At 40.2% G+C, this 16,270-nt stretch overlaps 1 protein-coding gene across 1 annotated transcript; it reads right to left on the bottom strand.

Annotated features, from left to right (window-relative positions):
- Window positions 1-669: 669 nt before the first annotated feature.
- On the bottom strand, window positions 670-13,735 carry SSR3 (signal sequence receptor subunit 3). Its single transcript, XM_046001744.1, has 5 exons — window positions 13,560-13,735; window positions 12,289-12,415; window positions 6,927-7,025; window positions 2,209-2,340; window positions 670-941 (listed from the first exon to the last, which is right to left on the bottom strand). Exons 1-5 carry the CDS (start codon window positions 13,690-13,692, stop codon window positions 875-877), a joined length of 558 nt encoding a protein of 185 aa, XP_045857700.1. The 5' UTR covers window positions 13,693-13,735; the 3' UTR covers window positions 670-874.
- Between the last annotated feature and the right edge of the window lie 2,535 nt (window positions 13,736-16,270).

The raw sequence follows: 16,270 nt of genomic DNA, 5'->3' as shown, positions 1-16,270 counted from the left end.
CGGAAAGTTCTTAGAATTCTGGAACTAAGATCCTAAATATTACTTTGATCTTTTACACATCAGTATTCAGAAAGGAGTTCCTCTACTGGACATTCCTCTAGTCAAGGAAAACAGTGGTTCCAGTCTCTCAAACAGGTCAAACCAACATGGTAGGGTTGGGCTGACCTTCCTGACCACCTAAGCCAGGGCTATACAGCTGAACGGTATGTGCTTTAACCCCACGGGACAACTCTCAGATGTCTGGCCACTATTTTTAGGTTATGACCCTGGCCGCCTTTCTTCTGTTAAAAAACAAAAGAAACAAAAAACCCAAAACAACAAAAAAAAACCTTTTCCATAAGTTTCTCTGCCCCAAATTGGGGACACTTTGTTTTTGAGTTATTTCAAATCACAAATTCAGATTGTAAACATGCGTCTTCTGTTCAATTCCCTAGGAGGAAAGGATTCTTCATTCTGATATTTACAGTTCAAAAAACGTTGTGATACTGTGGTTAGAACACACTTATTAACTTCTTGCTACTATTATAAATAATAACAGCTCAGTCCAGGTTACTGTGACCTGTGACAGATCAGGAAACAAGTTATTTTCTCCTCTTGTGATTACAGCACATTGCGAGAGACACTTTTTTTTTTTTTTTAACCTTTTAATAAATGTCCTGGCACTCTGTGTTTCCCTTTCAATTCATTTAATTTCAACAGTCTGTCAAAAAAAGAGCCAATAAACAAATACTGAATTACATTTTGTTGGGCTTTTCAAACCCTCCAACTGCAGGCTATAAAAACATCTGTGTCTCTCACCCTGACCACCCTGCTATGTTGCCATATACCACAGGCCACCCGTAGATACACAGCCAGGGGGCAGAGCCAGTACGGTCTACTTGGAGCCAGTAGACAGGAGGGCGATGAGGCCTGATGAAGCGCTTATGGACAAAATATAATTCCTGTAAAAATTTAACGTTAAGGAAAGACTAAAAGCGCAAAAGTAGTTCTCCAACAAAATAAAAAGAGCCCATCTCTTTGGAATGCACTGCTTCCCGTCTGACACTGTAAAACGATAATGATGTGCAGTCCCATTGTCTGCAAATGCAATTTACAAGACACGCGGCTATAAAGAATGAAGAACATCCACAGGAAATGTGTTCCAGTTTTAAAAAGAAAACACTTGAGACAGAAACCTAGAACACATGATCACAAAGAAGACATCTGAATTCCATTTAACCTAAAGGAGAAGAGCTAATCAAGACTATGAACAGGAAGATGAAATTTAGCTTCCCTGCCTCTGGCCAAGAGCAAAGGAAAAATAAGTCTCCTCTGTCCATCAGTGTTTTGGCTACAGTTGCCCTATAAAAGCAAGGAGGCTCTCAAAGTTCACAGCTACTCTCAGCCTCAGAATGGCACTGTTTACGACAAACCATTCTAGTATTCCCAGAAGATACAAGCTAGAGAAGTCTATTTTATTACATAAAATCTCCATCTGTTAAAAAAAGTCTGGCTATACATCCTTAACACCTTTAATAAATTACCTAAAAAAGAGAAGACTGATTCTTGCCCTAAAGCTCAATTTAAGAGCAGCTTGAAACACTGTTAAGATATTATGAAATGTGCCTATTTAACTACACTGGCTATCCGCCCAATTACAAAGCCCCAAAACGTCAGCAGACACATGGGCTTATGGCAGGAACTACCAAAGGAGGCAAGTTGCTTTTGATCCTCAGAACTTATTTTTAAATAGGAGGATGGGGCACCTGGGTGGCTCAGTGGGTTAAAGCCTCTGCCTTCGGCTCAGGTCATGATCCCAGGGTCCTGGGATCGAGCCCCATATAGGGCTTTCTGCTCACCAGGGAGCCTGCTTCCCTTCCTCTCTCTCTGCCTGCCTCTCTGCCTACTTGTGATCTCTCTGCCAAATAAATATTTTTTTAATTAAATAAATATATATATAAAATAGGAGGATATACATGACCATAGATGTACGACTGCTTTGTAATACCTTTTTCATGAAGTTATAATTTATAAACTTCAAAGAACTTTAAATCAAACCCAAAGCCCTTATTTTAAATGTCCAGAAACGTGCCTAAGGTCACAGTGCTATTCAGTGGACTGATTGCCTGGGCAGTTTTTCTTCATAGTAAAATAGTTGGGATAAATCAAAACCAAAACAAACTACTGCTTCCAGACTTTGAAACTGCTAATGAACCTTTAAAAGGATACACTGTAGGGTTGAAATTCTTCAGTATAAAGAAGGAAGCAACAATGACCAAGACCAGGAAGAGGGTGTTGTTATAGAAGATGGAAAATGTTGTGGCTTCATAATCAGCAACTTCGTTCTTCTTCCACAAGATTCTGTAGACAGACAAACCAATCAAGTTTATAAATATGTATTAAAATATTTTAAATATGACATGGCTCTAGTTCACTATAATGTAAGTTCTTCCTTGCATATTCTGGACAGAATGTGTTTTTAATATTAAATTTAATCAGCTTTGTGCCCTTTCTTCTTGCAGAAAAAGATATTTTACTCAATTGATAAAAATAGCTGCTCAGTCTATTACCTTTCTTCCCAGGCAGTCAGGGCTTTAGAGGAAGGGACAGATTAATTCCAACTGGCTTGGTTTCATCAGCAGCCTAAAGAGACATGAGAAGTTCTCTAGGTCCTCACCTAAAACAAACTCCATGATCAGTAGCCAGATGAAGCTTTCTTGGCTGTCTGCTGGCTTGAGACTTTTAATAGCCTCCAGATTTCAGCCTTCAATTATTATACCTGAAGAAAATCCTAAGGACCAAAAACTAGCCATGGCTCACAGAAGCAGACTAGTCTGCAACTATCTTTAGCCACCTTTACAGGATTCAAACAAAGAATGTGCTTCAACATAAAGAGGATTTTTTAACTTTTGTAAAACCCATTTACTTTTTATTTAACCCATTTTACTCATTGTTTTCTTAATTGACTAAAACCTTATCAACCTTTTCTTTTACCTCTTCACATGGGCAGCAGGAAGTTACAGGGTACCTGTGAATAAGGTAGCCTTTATTCCATTTGATTAATTAACTTTTTAAAGCAGTTTTTAAAAGAGTAGGATGTGACCCATTAGTGGGACATGAAATCATCTGGGTGGATTCAACACTCAGGGAAAGTAACTGAGTGGAACAAGACCAGTTTTGTTTTGTTTTTTTAAGGTTTTATGTATTTATTTGAGAGAGAGAGAGAGAATGCACGCGCGCACATGCAGAAGAAGGGGGAAGGTTACAGGGAGAAGCAGATTGCCAGAGGAGCAGGGAGCCAGACTTGGGGCTCGATCCCAGAACTCTGGGATCATGACCTGAGCTGAAAGCAGATGCTTAACCAACTGAGCCACCCAGGAGCCCCAAGAGACCAGCATTTTTTTAAATAGAAAAGTATCAAGGACGCCTGGTGGCTCAGTCAATTAAACATCTGCCTTTAGCTCAGGCAGTGATCCCAGAGTCCTGGGATCGAATCCCACATCAGGCTCCCTGCTCAGCGGGGAGCCTGCTTCTCCCTCTACCTCTCTCCCTGCTTGTCCTCTCTCTCAAGTAAATAAAATCTTAAAAAAAAAAAAATAGCAAGTGTATCACCCACAAAATTATCAAGTGTATCACCACCATAATTATTGTTTTGTGAAACATTTGCATGTGTGCATGTCTGAATATATTTGGTGGAAAGGTGAAGTCCTTTACTGTGATTATCAAAAAGGCTGAAAGCCATCACCACTGATGTTTTGTCTCCCAAAGATCCACTACTCTGGGGCTAGATGATTCCTTCCACCAATCCTAAGGACAGCACTATGGCTAATGTCAAAGGCAACTGCTGCATTTTATTCACCACATGTTTTAGTCCAAAGTCAATAAGCCCGACTGTAAAGGAGATAAATGAAATGAACTTAACTTCATCACAAGAAGTCAGTGGCCTCTAATATAAATGCCACAGTTCCTTGAATCTATGGATACCATCACTTTAATAAAACTTCTGTTTACTGTTAGGTTTGGGAGAAGTAAAGGATACTACGTTAAATGCAGCCATCAACTACAAAACAGCTTCTGATTTCAGAGAAGAAGTTTAAATGTAAATTTAGAAAACATATGGGACTTGGAATTGAAGGAAATACACTGTATCAGCTTAACACTGATGGAAGAAACCACCATCTCCGAAAGATGCACAGACCCAACATGGTTTAATGCTAGAGAACACTGACAACAAGTGCCCCTGTTTTTAAGATTTTGGTACAAGACCGAAAGAAGACAGGTTCCTCAAATAGGCTATTAGCATGCCTCCACACGGCTACCTAGAATTATCCCACCTCCACACGAGCACTCCTCCCTAACTCCTTGCCATGCCCTGATTCAGAACCATCTTCAAAACACTTCTGATGCAAAAAGTGGCTCACTCCTTTAGGTTACCCCAGCTCTCAATATGACCAGGTGTTACAACAGTGCACACACAGGTTTGCCTTGGACAGGTTTCAGAACTTTCTCTAGCCCACTCATATCCTGCTTCATTTAGAAAAAAAAAATGAAGACCACCCCCACACACACAAATGTCCTCACCAGCAATAGTTCTGCCAAAGCTTTACTGGTAAAGAATCTAGTTTGGCAGAGCACTCCCAAGGAGTCATTTTTCTAAGGAGAACTTCCTACAAGAGAAAGACTGAGACCAAACCCAAGAACTGTTATAATCACCTAACGCTAAATGAGAGACCAATGGTAAGTCAAAAAGAAATAACACACATGCCCTGGGATAAATATTAATGAATCTCTGATTCTCTTCAGCTAATGTCCAACCTTGAATGGAGGGCAAAAGAGTTTAAAAGTGGCATCGGGTACATAATCCAAATGACTGTAGGTGAAAGCTTTGAGACATACATATCAGGGCAAAGAGGTGTTGACAGGCCTTCTCTTAAATCTCTTGAGGCAACTTACTTTTGAGGGAGAAAAATACTATATCTTAATGGGAGTCCTGGTCCCAGTTATCAGTCAATCAAGAATAAACACCTGGATAACTTTATCCAGTGTGGTTTTTGTGAAATAGTAGCAGCACAAACTTCTACTGATGATAAGAACAGAAATTTTATAACCTTCTGACACTCTGCATTTTATGTATCCACAGAACCTACACTTCAATCTCTTTGAAATACTGATCCAGTCAGTAGCAAAGATATTTCATTTCTAATTCCAACTCTGATCTAGTAGTAGTGACTACCTGAATACCATGCTGAGAAAAATCCCGAGACATATCCCAGTATCAAGAACAAGTGCCAGACCAAATCAGGCAAGTCTGCAGTGGGCAGAGGAGACCCACCTGCCATCTCTGCTATAATTCATCACCTAAAACCTACAGAGCTGTAACAAGCATTTTGAAATTGGGTAGCTGTGATGCACACTTCAATTTAAGAACCACTTTTCTAATAAATACTGTAATTTAGTAAAAAGATCTTTTAGAAGTGTCCTAGATTCCCTACCTCTATAACCATGCAAAAATTTATAATCAGGAAGCTGCGCAGCCGGATCTAATGAAAGCTGTCCCTGCAAAAAGGCCTTAACTGTCACTATTTTAATACTGCCCTTCAGGAAGGACCTGGCTGACTGAGTCGGTACAGCATGCAACTTGTGGTCTCTGGGTCATGGTTTGAGCCCCACATTAGGTGTAAACATTTAGTAAAAAAAATAAATAACATCTTAAAAAATATATTTTATCCTTTAGTTTTTATAAAGGATCCACAGGAGAATCATTCCTAGAATGTTTTATAGTGCCTTTTCAAAACCACTAGAAGACACTGTCCCTTTACTCAGTGTCGCTTAAATAAGGATCCACTTGATAAAGTCCTTCCAAGATTCGGTGCCAGGAAAGTTTCTTTTCTGAAGGACTTACATGCTGCTTCTCATCAAACAATGAAAGTGTATGACCTCAGATGTTCCCCCTGACACTTGGAAGCTCAGAGCTAAGAACAACGCTCAACTGCTGTAACTAACTCGGAGATTCTTGTTCAGCCAGCTTTTCTTACTTTTAAAGGTTCCTGCTCTTTCAAAATTGGACTTCTTTATCTCACATGTGCTTTAATATGGCAAGTCTCCACAAAGTCTTTCTGAGGCAAAGTGGGTTAAAAATTCCGTTTCACAAAGCACTTTGTAGATACAAAAACTTAAGATCTATGGAAACCTCATCCCGTGACTGTATTAAACTTACATAACAACACTTAGCACAAGTTTATTCAATTATTCAGAGACTTCTGTTATTCAGATATTAGACTATTAAGGCTTCTAATAGTTGGCAGGAAAAACTGAGGGGTAAGGGCTAACAAATGTGGCACAGATTTGGGCAACAGAGAGAAACCAAGCTGATTTCTCTTTCCCAACCAACGAAGATAACCAAGAACTGGCTGTCCCTAGGGAAACTCAGGAATGGAAATACCACCACCTAAAAATGCTAACACAACGCAATGTAAACTCTTCAGACCCAGAGTTGGGAGGTGATATGTTCAAGGTCACATAGCTACCAAGTGGCAGGGCCAGCACTGGATAAAGCTCTGTAGGCTCTGAAACTCTAGGAGAGAGGTTAGGATAAGCTCTCCAAGCCATACTGCCCTCATTCTTACTGTGGATTGACCTCCACACGGGAATCTATGCCCTGGGGCAAGTTACCCAGGCTTTTTGTACCTCAGCTTCTTCAGATGTAAAATGCAAATAACAGCCCTACCTCCTAGAGCTTTAAAGAAACAAACGAAATATGTGTAACACAAAAGCATCTGGTGGTGATAAAAACTCAAAATGTCAGTGTGATTGTTATTCCCCTTACTAGTCTTCTATGTTTAACCTCAGGCAATTCCATCAGCCACATTATCTGGGCAACAACCAAAAACTTAATTTTCTCAAAGTATCCCCTTTCTGGATTGTCTCCAACAATTCAGAAGTCCAACCTTTCATCTTTTTCCTTTCGAGACATCTTTCTGTTATCAGCTTCGGAAAGTTTTCGAGTCACTTCTTTGGAAACAGCATCCTCCCTCTTCTGTGCTACTCTGGGGGAGAAAGAAAAAAGAAAAAAAGTTTCCACATGCTCCAGGAATGAACATCACCCTATCAAACACTCTGTACTAATATTCTGTATTGGCAACTACAGGATACTTTACACTTCAAGATATAATTGACAGAAAATTCCAAGTTTGTTATACCTTAAGAGCCAAAAGAAGGTTCAAAAACTTCTAAGATGGAGATTATTAGTTATCAGTTTTGATTTCTGCTTAAAAAGGGATAATTTTCCAAAGTTTAGGTATTTAGTATGTAAAGAAGTCAAATGCTTTTAGCACAATTTAGTTATAAATCATTGTAACTCCATTTTGTTTTAGCCTATTTATTTGTTCAACAAATAAATTTGATAAGGCATTGACAAATGATACAGGATCTCAATGCTAGTAAATATAAGTAAACTAGGCTTAAAAAAACAAAAGGGGAGGGACACCTGGGTGGCTCTGCATGTGAAGTGTCTGCCTTTGGCTCAGGTTATGATCCCAGGGTCCTGGGATCAAGTCCTTCATGGAGCTCCTTCCTCAGTGGGGAGATTGCTTCTCCCTCTGCCTGCTGCTCCCCCTGCTTGTGCACATGCACAGTCATACTCTCTCTCTCTGGCAAATAAATAAAATATTTATTTAAGAAAGGGTAACTGTTGGCAAGGATGCGGAGAATGGGGAATCCTCCTACACTGTCAGTGGGAATGCAAGCAGGGGCAGCCACTCTGGAAAACAGTACAGAGCTTCCTCAAAAAGTTGAAATAGAGCTATTCCACGACCCAGGAATTGCACTACTGGGTATTTACCCCAAAGATACAAATGTAGTGATCCAAAGGGGCTTCTGCACACCGATGTTTATAGCAGCAATGTCCACAATAGCCAAACTATGGAAAGAGTCCAGATGTCCAATGACAGATGAATGGATAAAGAAAGTGTGGTATATACATACAATGGAATATTACGGAGCTATCAAAACAATGAAATCTTGCCATTTGCAATGATGTGGATGAAACTAGAGGGTATTATGCTGAGCGAAATAAGTCAATCAGAGAAAGACAAGTTTCATATGATCTCACTGGTATGTGGAATTTAAGAAACAAAACACAGGATCATAGGGGAAGAGAGGAAATAAAACAAGATGAAACCAGAGAGGGAGACAAACCCTAACACTCTTAATCACACGAAACAAACTTGAGGGTTGCTGGAGGGGAGTGGGGTGGAGTGACAGGGTAATTGGGTGATAGACATTACGGAGGGCATGTGATGTAATGAGCACTGGGTATTATATAAGAGTGATGAATCACAGGCCTGTACCTTTAAATTCAGTTAATTGGCATTATATTATTATATAATATACATAATTATTATTATATTATTTTTTAAACATTATATGCCAGGTAACTGAATTTAAATAGAAATGTTTAAAAAATTACAAAGCAGAATCATAAAAAATAAAAATGAGAACAGCTCTAACATATAAAATAATACTTTTAACTTCTACTCAAAGAACAATTTCACTAAAAATAAATACCACAAGGTCAGGGATCAATCATACCACTTTTAACTAAATGAACCACTAGTTGTACCAAAGGATATGGAATCAGCTGGAAAAACAAAAAGTATTATTCAAGATACCAGATCAAAATCTTCAGTGACCAGCCCCCCCAAAAAAAATTCTTTTTTTTCCATCAGAAAAATCTGTAAGGTGAATTTCATCCGATGCGATTGCTGGTGAAAGAGAGGATAAAATTTAACCTATGCCAAAATATAAAAAGCATCCCAAAGTTTAAGACATTTAAAATCAACATAGTGTATTTTTCATAATATAGTAGAAACTGGCTGCCATAATTATAGAAGAAAAATAACTGATACAAGCAAAATCTAACAATTACTTACACAGTCCCACTATGAAAATGTTCAACACATTGGGACGCCTGGGTGGCTCATTTGGTTAAGTGGCTGCCTTCGGCTCAGGTCATGATCCCAGCATCCTGGGATCGAGTCCCATATCGGGCTCCTTGCTCGGCAGGGAGCCTGCTTCTCCTTGGGCGCCTGGGTGGCTCAGCGGGTTAAGCCGCTGCCTTCGGCTCAGGTCGTGATCTCAGGGTCCTGGGATGGAGTCCCCCATCAGCTCTCTGCTCAGCAGGGAGCCTGCTTCCCTCTCTCTCTCTGCCTGCCTCTCTGTCTACTTGTGATCTCTCTCTGTCAAGTGGATGAATAAAATCTTTAAAAAAAGAAAAAATGTTCAACACAATACTGAGATATATTTAAGGCAACAAAATGTGGAACGTGGAAATCTGTTCACTCTGTGTTCAATTAATCAATCCCACATTACTCTGCTATATTTAGTTCTGGCCAGTGTGCCAAAGAAAGGTGTGGAGAATTCAGGGTGGATTCCTGAAAAGAAGGCCCAAGATCATTCAAGTCAATAGTTTTTAACCTTTCTTTAATTACAAGAGTTTCTGGGATACAAACTAAAAAACAAATTCCCAAAGATCCAACTTCACCTGCTTCATTTCATTATGTAAAAGTTCTGTTCTTAAGGGCAGAGACTCTTATTTCTGAACCTCTCTAACAGACCAGGAACTCAATAAAGGTTTCTTGAACTTAGCATAAGATCACTTTTTTCTAAGAAAGGCCAGCTGCGGGGCGCCTGGGTAGCTCAGTGGGTTAAGCCTCTGCCTTCGGCTCAGGTCATGGTCTCAGGGTCCTGGGATGGAGCCCCACATCAGGCTCTGCTCAGCAGGGAGCCTGCTTCTCTCTCTCTCTCTCTATCTGCCTACTTGTAATCTCTATCTGTCAAATAAATAATTAAAAAAAAAACCTTAAAAAAAAAGGCCAGCTGATAAGAAATGAATGTGGTTCACAGCAGAAACATTTCTGAGCTTTACAGAGGGGAAAAAAACACACACACATATATATATACACACACACAGTAGTAGGACACAGGAATAACTATTTTCAAAGGAGTTGGCTATCTCTAAGTATCTTTAAGACAGTCAATCATGTGTTCACAGGACAAATTTTCCTGAAGAGACCAAACCAGATTAACTAGTTAATTTCTCTTCTAGTTCTAAAATTCTGTCTTCACCTAACAGACTCCTAACAACCTGTCAGGTTTATTACAACTCAAGAAGTCCCCCCTCTGTCTTAGGGCTCTTAGTAAGTCTTAATGCTAGAATGCTCTAAAACAAGACAAAGGTCATTCTGGTGGCCCAGCACTCAGCCAATTAGATAACCCGCGAAATCAACTGTTTTTCTTCTACTATTTTTTTTTAAAAGATTTTATTTATTTATTTGACAGACAGAGAGCACGAATAGGCAGAGAGGCAGGTAGAGAGAGAGGGGAAGCAGGCTCCTTGCGAAGCAGAGAGCTCGATGCAGACTCGATCCCGGGAATCTGGGATCATGACCTGAGCCGAAGGCAGAGAGGCTTAACCCACTGAGCCACCCAGGCCCCCCCTACTATTATCTTTTTTTAACATATTTCAGAACCGTTCCAGAATAAAAAAGAAAAATACCATCTATTTAATTTCTTAAAGCAAAACATCTTTGCAAACATTTTTTTAAAGTCATGTAACCTTAAAAAAAATCCTACAGGCTCTGTCACCCCCAATTTCTCTGACACTGCACATAAACATTATGTGCTGACACTATGCTTGACATGTCACCCGTATTATTTAATCCTCGCCATCTGTGTGGTCCCATTAGTATCCCGACTGCATAGCTCAGGAATGGGACATCTAAAAAGATGAAATGTGTGCCCAAGGCTATTCATTTAAGAAAGGCAGAGATGGGAATGGAATCCAGACTGTCAACACATAAGCCATCTTCCCTTTACTATGAACACATACCCATACTCTGCATTTTTCCAGGGCTTTAAGCTTTAACACATCTTATAAAACTGTAGGAGCTTCTATATGAGTGGCAGTATTGAATATTAAATCAAAACTATGACTAAAAAAAAAAATCAATTCCACTTTGACAAAACCTACTAAATAAAGTCAGTAGTAACTGAAATTTTACTCAACTAAATGTAGCGTTAACCGTCTTAAGGGTCAAAAAAGACATGGCAGCGGCCCTCCAGAAGCCCAGAGCAGAAACGAGGAGATTTAAAAAAAAAATTTTTAATTCCAAAAAGGTTAATGAAAATTAATATGCAGAACAAGTCAAAAACCGGGAAGTCTCCAAGGAAGTGGTATCAGTTGGATATCACAAAGGATGGGTCATAGGAGGTGCCTCACTATCTGAGGGCTTCACTATTCACAGATGACCACACCTCACAAGAAAGACAGCCCAGAACAGCAGAGTCCAAGACAGCTGAAACCGGAATGGCAGTTGGTAAAGACCGCTGCCAAGCATAAAGATGATAAAGGTGAGCACTCTGCTGGTCTAGCAGAAAGGCAGTCACACAAACCTGAGCTCCTATGGATCCACGACAACAGCAGAGAAAATGCTGAAGCCACTTTCAGCCACTGAGGCCATTTCTGGTCTTCATATAATAAATCCCTTTAGCTGAGATCATCTCAACATATTCATGTTTTTTTTTTAAAGATCTATATATTTGGGAGATTGTTGGGGGGGGGGGACAGGGACAAAGGGGCAGGGAAGAGGAAGAGGGAGAGAATATTCAAGCAGATGCTCGATGAGCATGGAGGCTGACATGGGGCTTGAGCTCAGGATCCTGAGATCATGACCTGATCAGGGGAAAAAAGAGCCAGTCTACGCCGGTCATGTGCCCCTCATCTCAACATGTTTCTATTCCTTGTCACCACAAAGGTCTTAACATAGAAAGAACAAACTTAGAAAGGATTTATATAATGTGTGATCTTAAATTAGAGGAAATATGATAATCTTTTACATTTTTACACACTTGTAAGGAAAAGTGTAATAAGCATTAAAAATGTGAGAATTTAAAAAAACAAAACACTTCTTTCATGTCCAAAAATAGTACATGGAGAATCAGAACTGTTCTTTTCAGAAAGAATTTCATTTCACTTCAGCAATCTTAATTTACTTGGTGCTTTGTTTTTCTGATAAACCCCATGATTAAGGCTAGTGCTCAACTGTTCTAATTTCCCTCTCAAAACCTACTTCTGTGTCAAAAGCAGTCTCTACTTCGCTTAGTTAATAATTCTTTATAGCATTACTATGCCTATATACATATACAGTTGAAATTGATATTTATTGAAAACAAGACAAATGGTCTTTAAGACATCCTTCTATATAAAAGTGCAACATGGAAAACATACTTTCACTTCACAAATATACTTACTTGTGTTTGAGAACAAATTTCACATTTTTGTATGCAAAGGCTACCAAGTAAGTGCTTACTAGGGTCATCACACTATAGAGAACAGCAGACTGAATAAGATCCATATGCCATATTCGCCAATATAACCCTGATTTAACATAGAAGGGGAGGGGGGGAGAAGACAAAAAGAAAAACATTACCACACAGTTACAAAGGCCTGCCCAATTAATTATAGCTAAATCTATAAAATACAGTCCAGGTTAGGAAATCTAACACAGTCTAAGATCTTCAGAACTGATAAAGTTAGGGTCTCAAACTTCCCCAGCTCAGAAAACTTGAAAAACAGAATGACTTGGGAAGCCATTACTAGTCGAGACGAGATTTCTGCTTCTTCTAAAATGAAAATAAAATCTGGATTTTAAAAAAAATCAATTCATACTTCAGGTTTTATTCATCAGGGCACTATTAGGCTAACTACGAGCTGCTCCAAAACTCCACGTGCAGTCCCAAGCCACAGTTTACATGCTGACGTGGCTCTCAGAAATCCAGGCAGTGCTCTGTGCTGTGCAGCCAGTGAGGTTGTAGAAGGCCAAAAGAAAATGAATCTTGACTTAACTGTCCAACAAACGTGCAGCAGTATGAGGCAGGAGATTCAAATTCAGAAAACCTGAGCTATAAAAACAACCTTTGCCTAAGTCTGCAAAATTCCTACATCTAAGTGAGAATTCTAATTGTCCTAACAGCTTTAAAAAGTTTAAACAAGTTAGAGCGCCGGCTCTTGGCACTGGTGCAACCTCTCTCACCAAATTAGGAAAACGATGTTCAGCAGTGTGCAGTGCTTCACCTAAAGCTACACTTCGATTCGAGGATTAATGGGAATTTGACTCGACCTAATTCATTAGTTTTTTCCAAAATAAGTAAACGATAAAGTTTTAAAGCTCATAAGGGCAAACAGTTGTGGGTAAAAAACAGATTACGTATGCATGAATGTCAGCACAAAATCTTAACTAGACGGTTTGTACAACAGGAGCCGCCATCCCCAAACTGGTAAATCACGATCTCTGGGAGCGGGGCCACAAGTGACTTTCCTGTGATGCTTCCCACCACTCTCCCCATCCAATATACTAAGGCCCACAGAAGCTACGTGCTCTCCCCGTGCTCCGGACTAGCTAGAGGCAGCCGCCGGCCGTAGGCACCAGCGTGAACTCCCGCCAGTCGGCCAGGCCCTGCCACGTCCCCGCCCAGCCCGGCCCGCCGGCAGCCTCCGCGGCCCGCCTGCTCCCGGCGCTCACAGATGGGGATGGCGGACACGATGAAGGCATTCCCGAAGAAGAGAGCGGAGGACTTGGCCGAGAGGTTGCGGCTGAAATCCTGCAGAAGCAAATCCTCCTCGGACTGCTGCTTGGAGCCTCCTTTGGGAGCCATGGTAGACCGGAGGTTCGAGCCTGGAGGGCGGTGTTGGGTAAACGCCACTGGCCCCGCCTCCACGGCCGCCGTATCCACTAACGGCTCGTCAGCGCTACGCGCGGAGGCGGGACTCGGCGCGGCGCGGGAGCAAGCTTGTCCAGGATTGGCCCGCGCCAGGGACGTCTCCCGGTGTGATTCGGCAAGCCGGCCAGACTTCCGGGTTCTTGGCCAGCCCCGTGGCTAGTCGGGGATTTGTAGTTCCGTAGATACTTAAAAAGAAAACTTAATTGACATTCCATTTTACAGGTGCCGTCACACTTTCCGTTTCGTTGGAATTCCAAAGTACGACACCGCTCTGGCCTCGAGTCATTCATTCGGTTGTTGAACAAGAGTACGGTTCGTACCTTCTGCGTGTACCCAGCACTGGGCCACTGGAGGAGGAAGTGAAGAAAGACCTAGCTAAACAAAGACGTGTAAAGTCCTTTCGCCTTTACGTATCCATTATCTCTTTAAATCTCCTCGAAATCCTTTGACAGGCACCTCGTTGTTGTTACCGTTTTGCGGGTGAACACCTTGAGAGCGAGAGCCCGGCTGCTTAGTCTCCGGGGTCTTGACTGTTTTTCAACAAAATAACCGTCTACCTTTTCACGAAAAATAAAGCGCTTTGACTTTTGAAGAGCTCTTGGTCTCATTGATGAATACTCAACATGAGTCGAATACATTTACAAAACACAATTACTTTATTTCAACTCAGTCTTTGGAGTAATGTGGACTCCACAGCCGTGCTAAATAAAGCATAATACTAAGTAAAGAACTTGTTGGGAAGACAGGCTTTCTCTGAAGCTCAGAAAATTGAATATGCCTATTAAAACAACCCGATACCAGTTTTGACTCATTGCATTAGCACATTTTCTTTAAAAAAAAAAAAATACTCAGCTTCATTCATAGCAAAAACTTCTTTCATCTACATTACTGGCAACAGGCAAACTTCTCCAACCTTCAGCTTCCCTATCAACAGATTAGTAGATCTTTCATCTTAATTTCATCCAAATTGCAATTGACTTACACAGTTTCCATTCTAATGGAGTTTTCTGTCTGCAACTTTCATTCTAGTCTCTATATAGGTACCATAGCGCAAGTTTTCCTGAAATATAAGTCTTTCATATAAATGCAAGAAGTCTTCATCAATAACAGCAAAATGAGAAACACACACACACACACACACACACACACAAAAGAACATTCAGTGTTTTTTTCCCAGAAACTTAAGTATTCATTTAAAAACATCTGCAATATGTCCTTTTAAAATGGTACAGTGCTCTTTTATTACGCAATGGTGGTGAAAGAAAAGAAACTCTTACTTTCTCTTCCAACATACTTCCCTCTAAGTTTTTTTCTACCATCATAGATCACACCATTTTTTACCCATTTGTTCAGACTAAAATGCTACTTGTCAACACTAATGCCTTTCTTTCCCTCTCCATCTGTGACCAATTCATCAGCAAAACCTTTTGGATCTGTCTCTATACCTAGATTTACTCTTTATAAACCAAGGATATAAAAAGATAAAATCAGAATACTATAAGATCAAAAGGGACAAAAATCAAGATATTTAAAAGTAAATAAGAAACAATGATGAAATTAAGAAGAATTACACCTGAGAAAAGTATTTAAACAAAATAGGAAAGATAAAAGTTTGAAATATTAAATAGATTTTAAAAATTAAAATTGAAATGATTAAAAGGAGGTAGCCAAGAATTAATACAGTTTGCAAACCAAGTATAAAAACTAAAGATAAACAGAAGAGAATCTAAAATGTAGGCATTTAAATTTTGTATAGGGTAAGATAAAGAATACGATGAAGAAATGTGTAACCAATGATGTCAACCACAGAGAAGGTTTTTTTGGTGATGGTGACGATGAAGACAGCACACTAGAAGTACTAGAACAGTGTTTTCTCAGATGCAATCTAGTTCCTTGTGAAGAACGACAAAATCTAGGCATATGTGGCATATGTGGCCATGGCACATCACAGAAGCGGAGTAAAATGTGTGCTGAAAGAACGGAAGGAAGGGTATCCAGTGGATTCTAGGCAAAGACTGCAGTATATTTTGGCTATTTCAATATAGTTCGACTCTATGAAGGAACGAAATGGACTTGATTCCATCCCAGCTTCATTGTGATTTATGAATTTAAGGCTTAACATTTCCATCACTTCATACTGAGAGTGGGGAAAAACAGGGGTGGGAGACGGAATTTAAAGAAATAATATTTATTACTGCCAGGGACAAGGATAACAAATTTCTTTCGGCCACTGCTGATGGCTTTGTGGAGGAAAATCCAGCAAGTTAAAAATTAGTATACCTTTCCTGTGACAGACACTGCAAATTGCTTAGCCAGTAAAGAAAAATAAGCTTTTCACAGGGACCTTAGGAAAAGTAATAGATGAGGGTGCCTAGGTGGCTCAGTTGGCCTGAGCCTTCAGCTCAGGTCATGATCCCAGGGTCCTGGGTTGGAGTCCCCAGAGTGGGCTCCCTGCTAAGCTTCTCCCTCTCTCCCTCCTCCAGCTTGTGCTCCTTCTCTCTGTCTCAAATAA

The sequence above is a fragment of the Meles meles genome, chromosome 4 (genome assembly GCF_922984935.1).
Source record: "Meles meles chromosome 4, mMelMel3.1 paternal haplotype, whole genome shotgun sequence".
In the NCBI taxonomy this organism is placed as follows: domain Eukaryota; kingdom Metazoa; phylum Chordata; class Mammalia; order Carnivora; family Mustelidae; genus Meles; species Meles meles.
This window is presented reverse-complemented; position numbering and strand designations above follow the sequence as displayed.

What these genes read in the sequence shown, in the direction of transcription:
- SSR3 (XM_046001744.1), bottom strand. Translation starts at nt 13,692, where the DNA reads ATGGCTCCCAAAGGAGGCTCCAAGCAGCAGTCCGAGGAGGATTTGCTT. An exon ending in AAATTTGTTCTCAAACACAA is followed by an intron (nt 7,026 to 12,288) that starts GTAAGTATATTT and finishes TTTCTCCCCCAG; the next exon opens with AGTAGCACAGAAGAGGGAGG. An exon ending in CGAAAGGAAAAAGATGAAAG is followed by an intron (nt 2,341 to 6,926) that starts GTTGGACTTCTG and finishes GTCTGTCTACAG; the next exon opens with AATCTTGTGGAAGAAGAACG.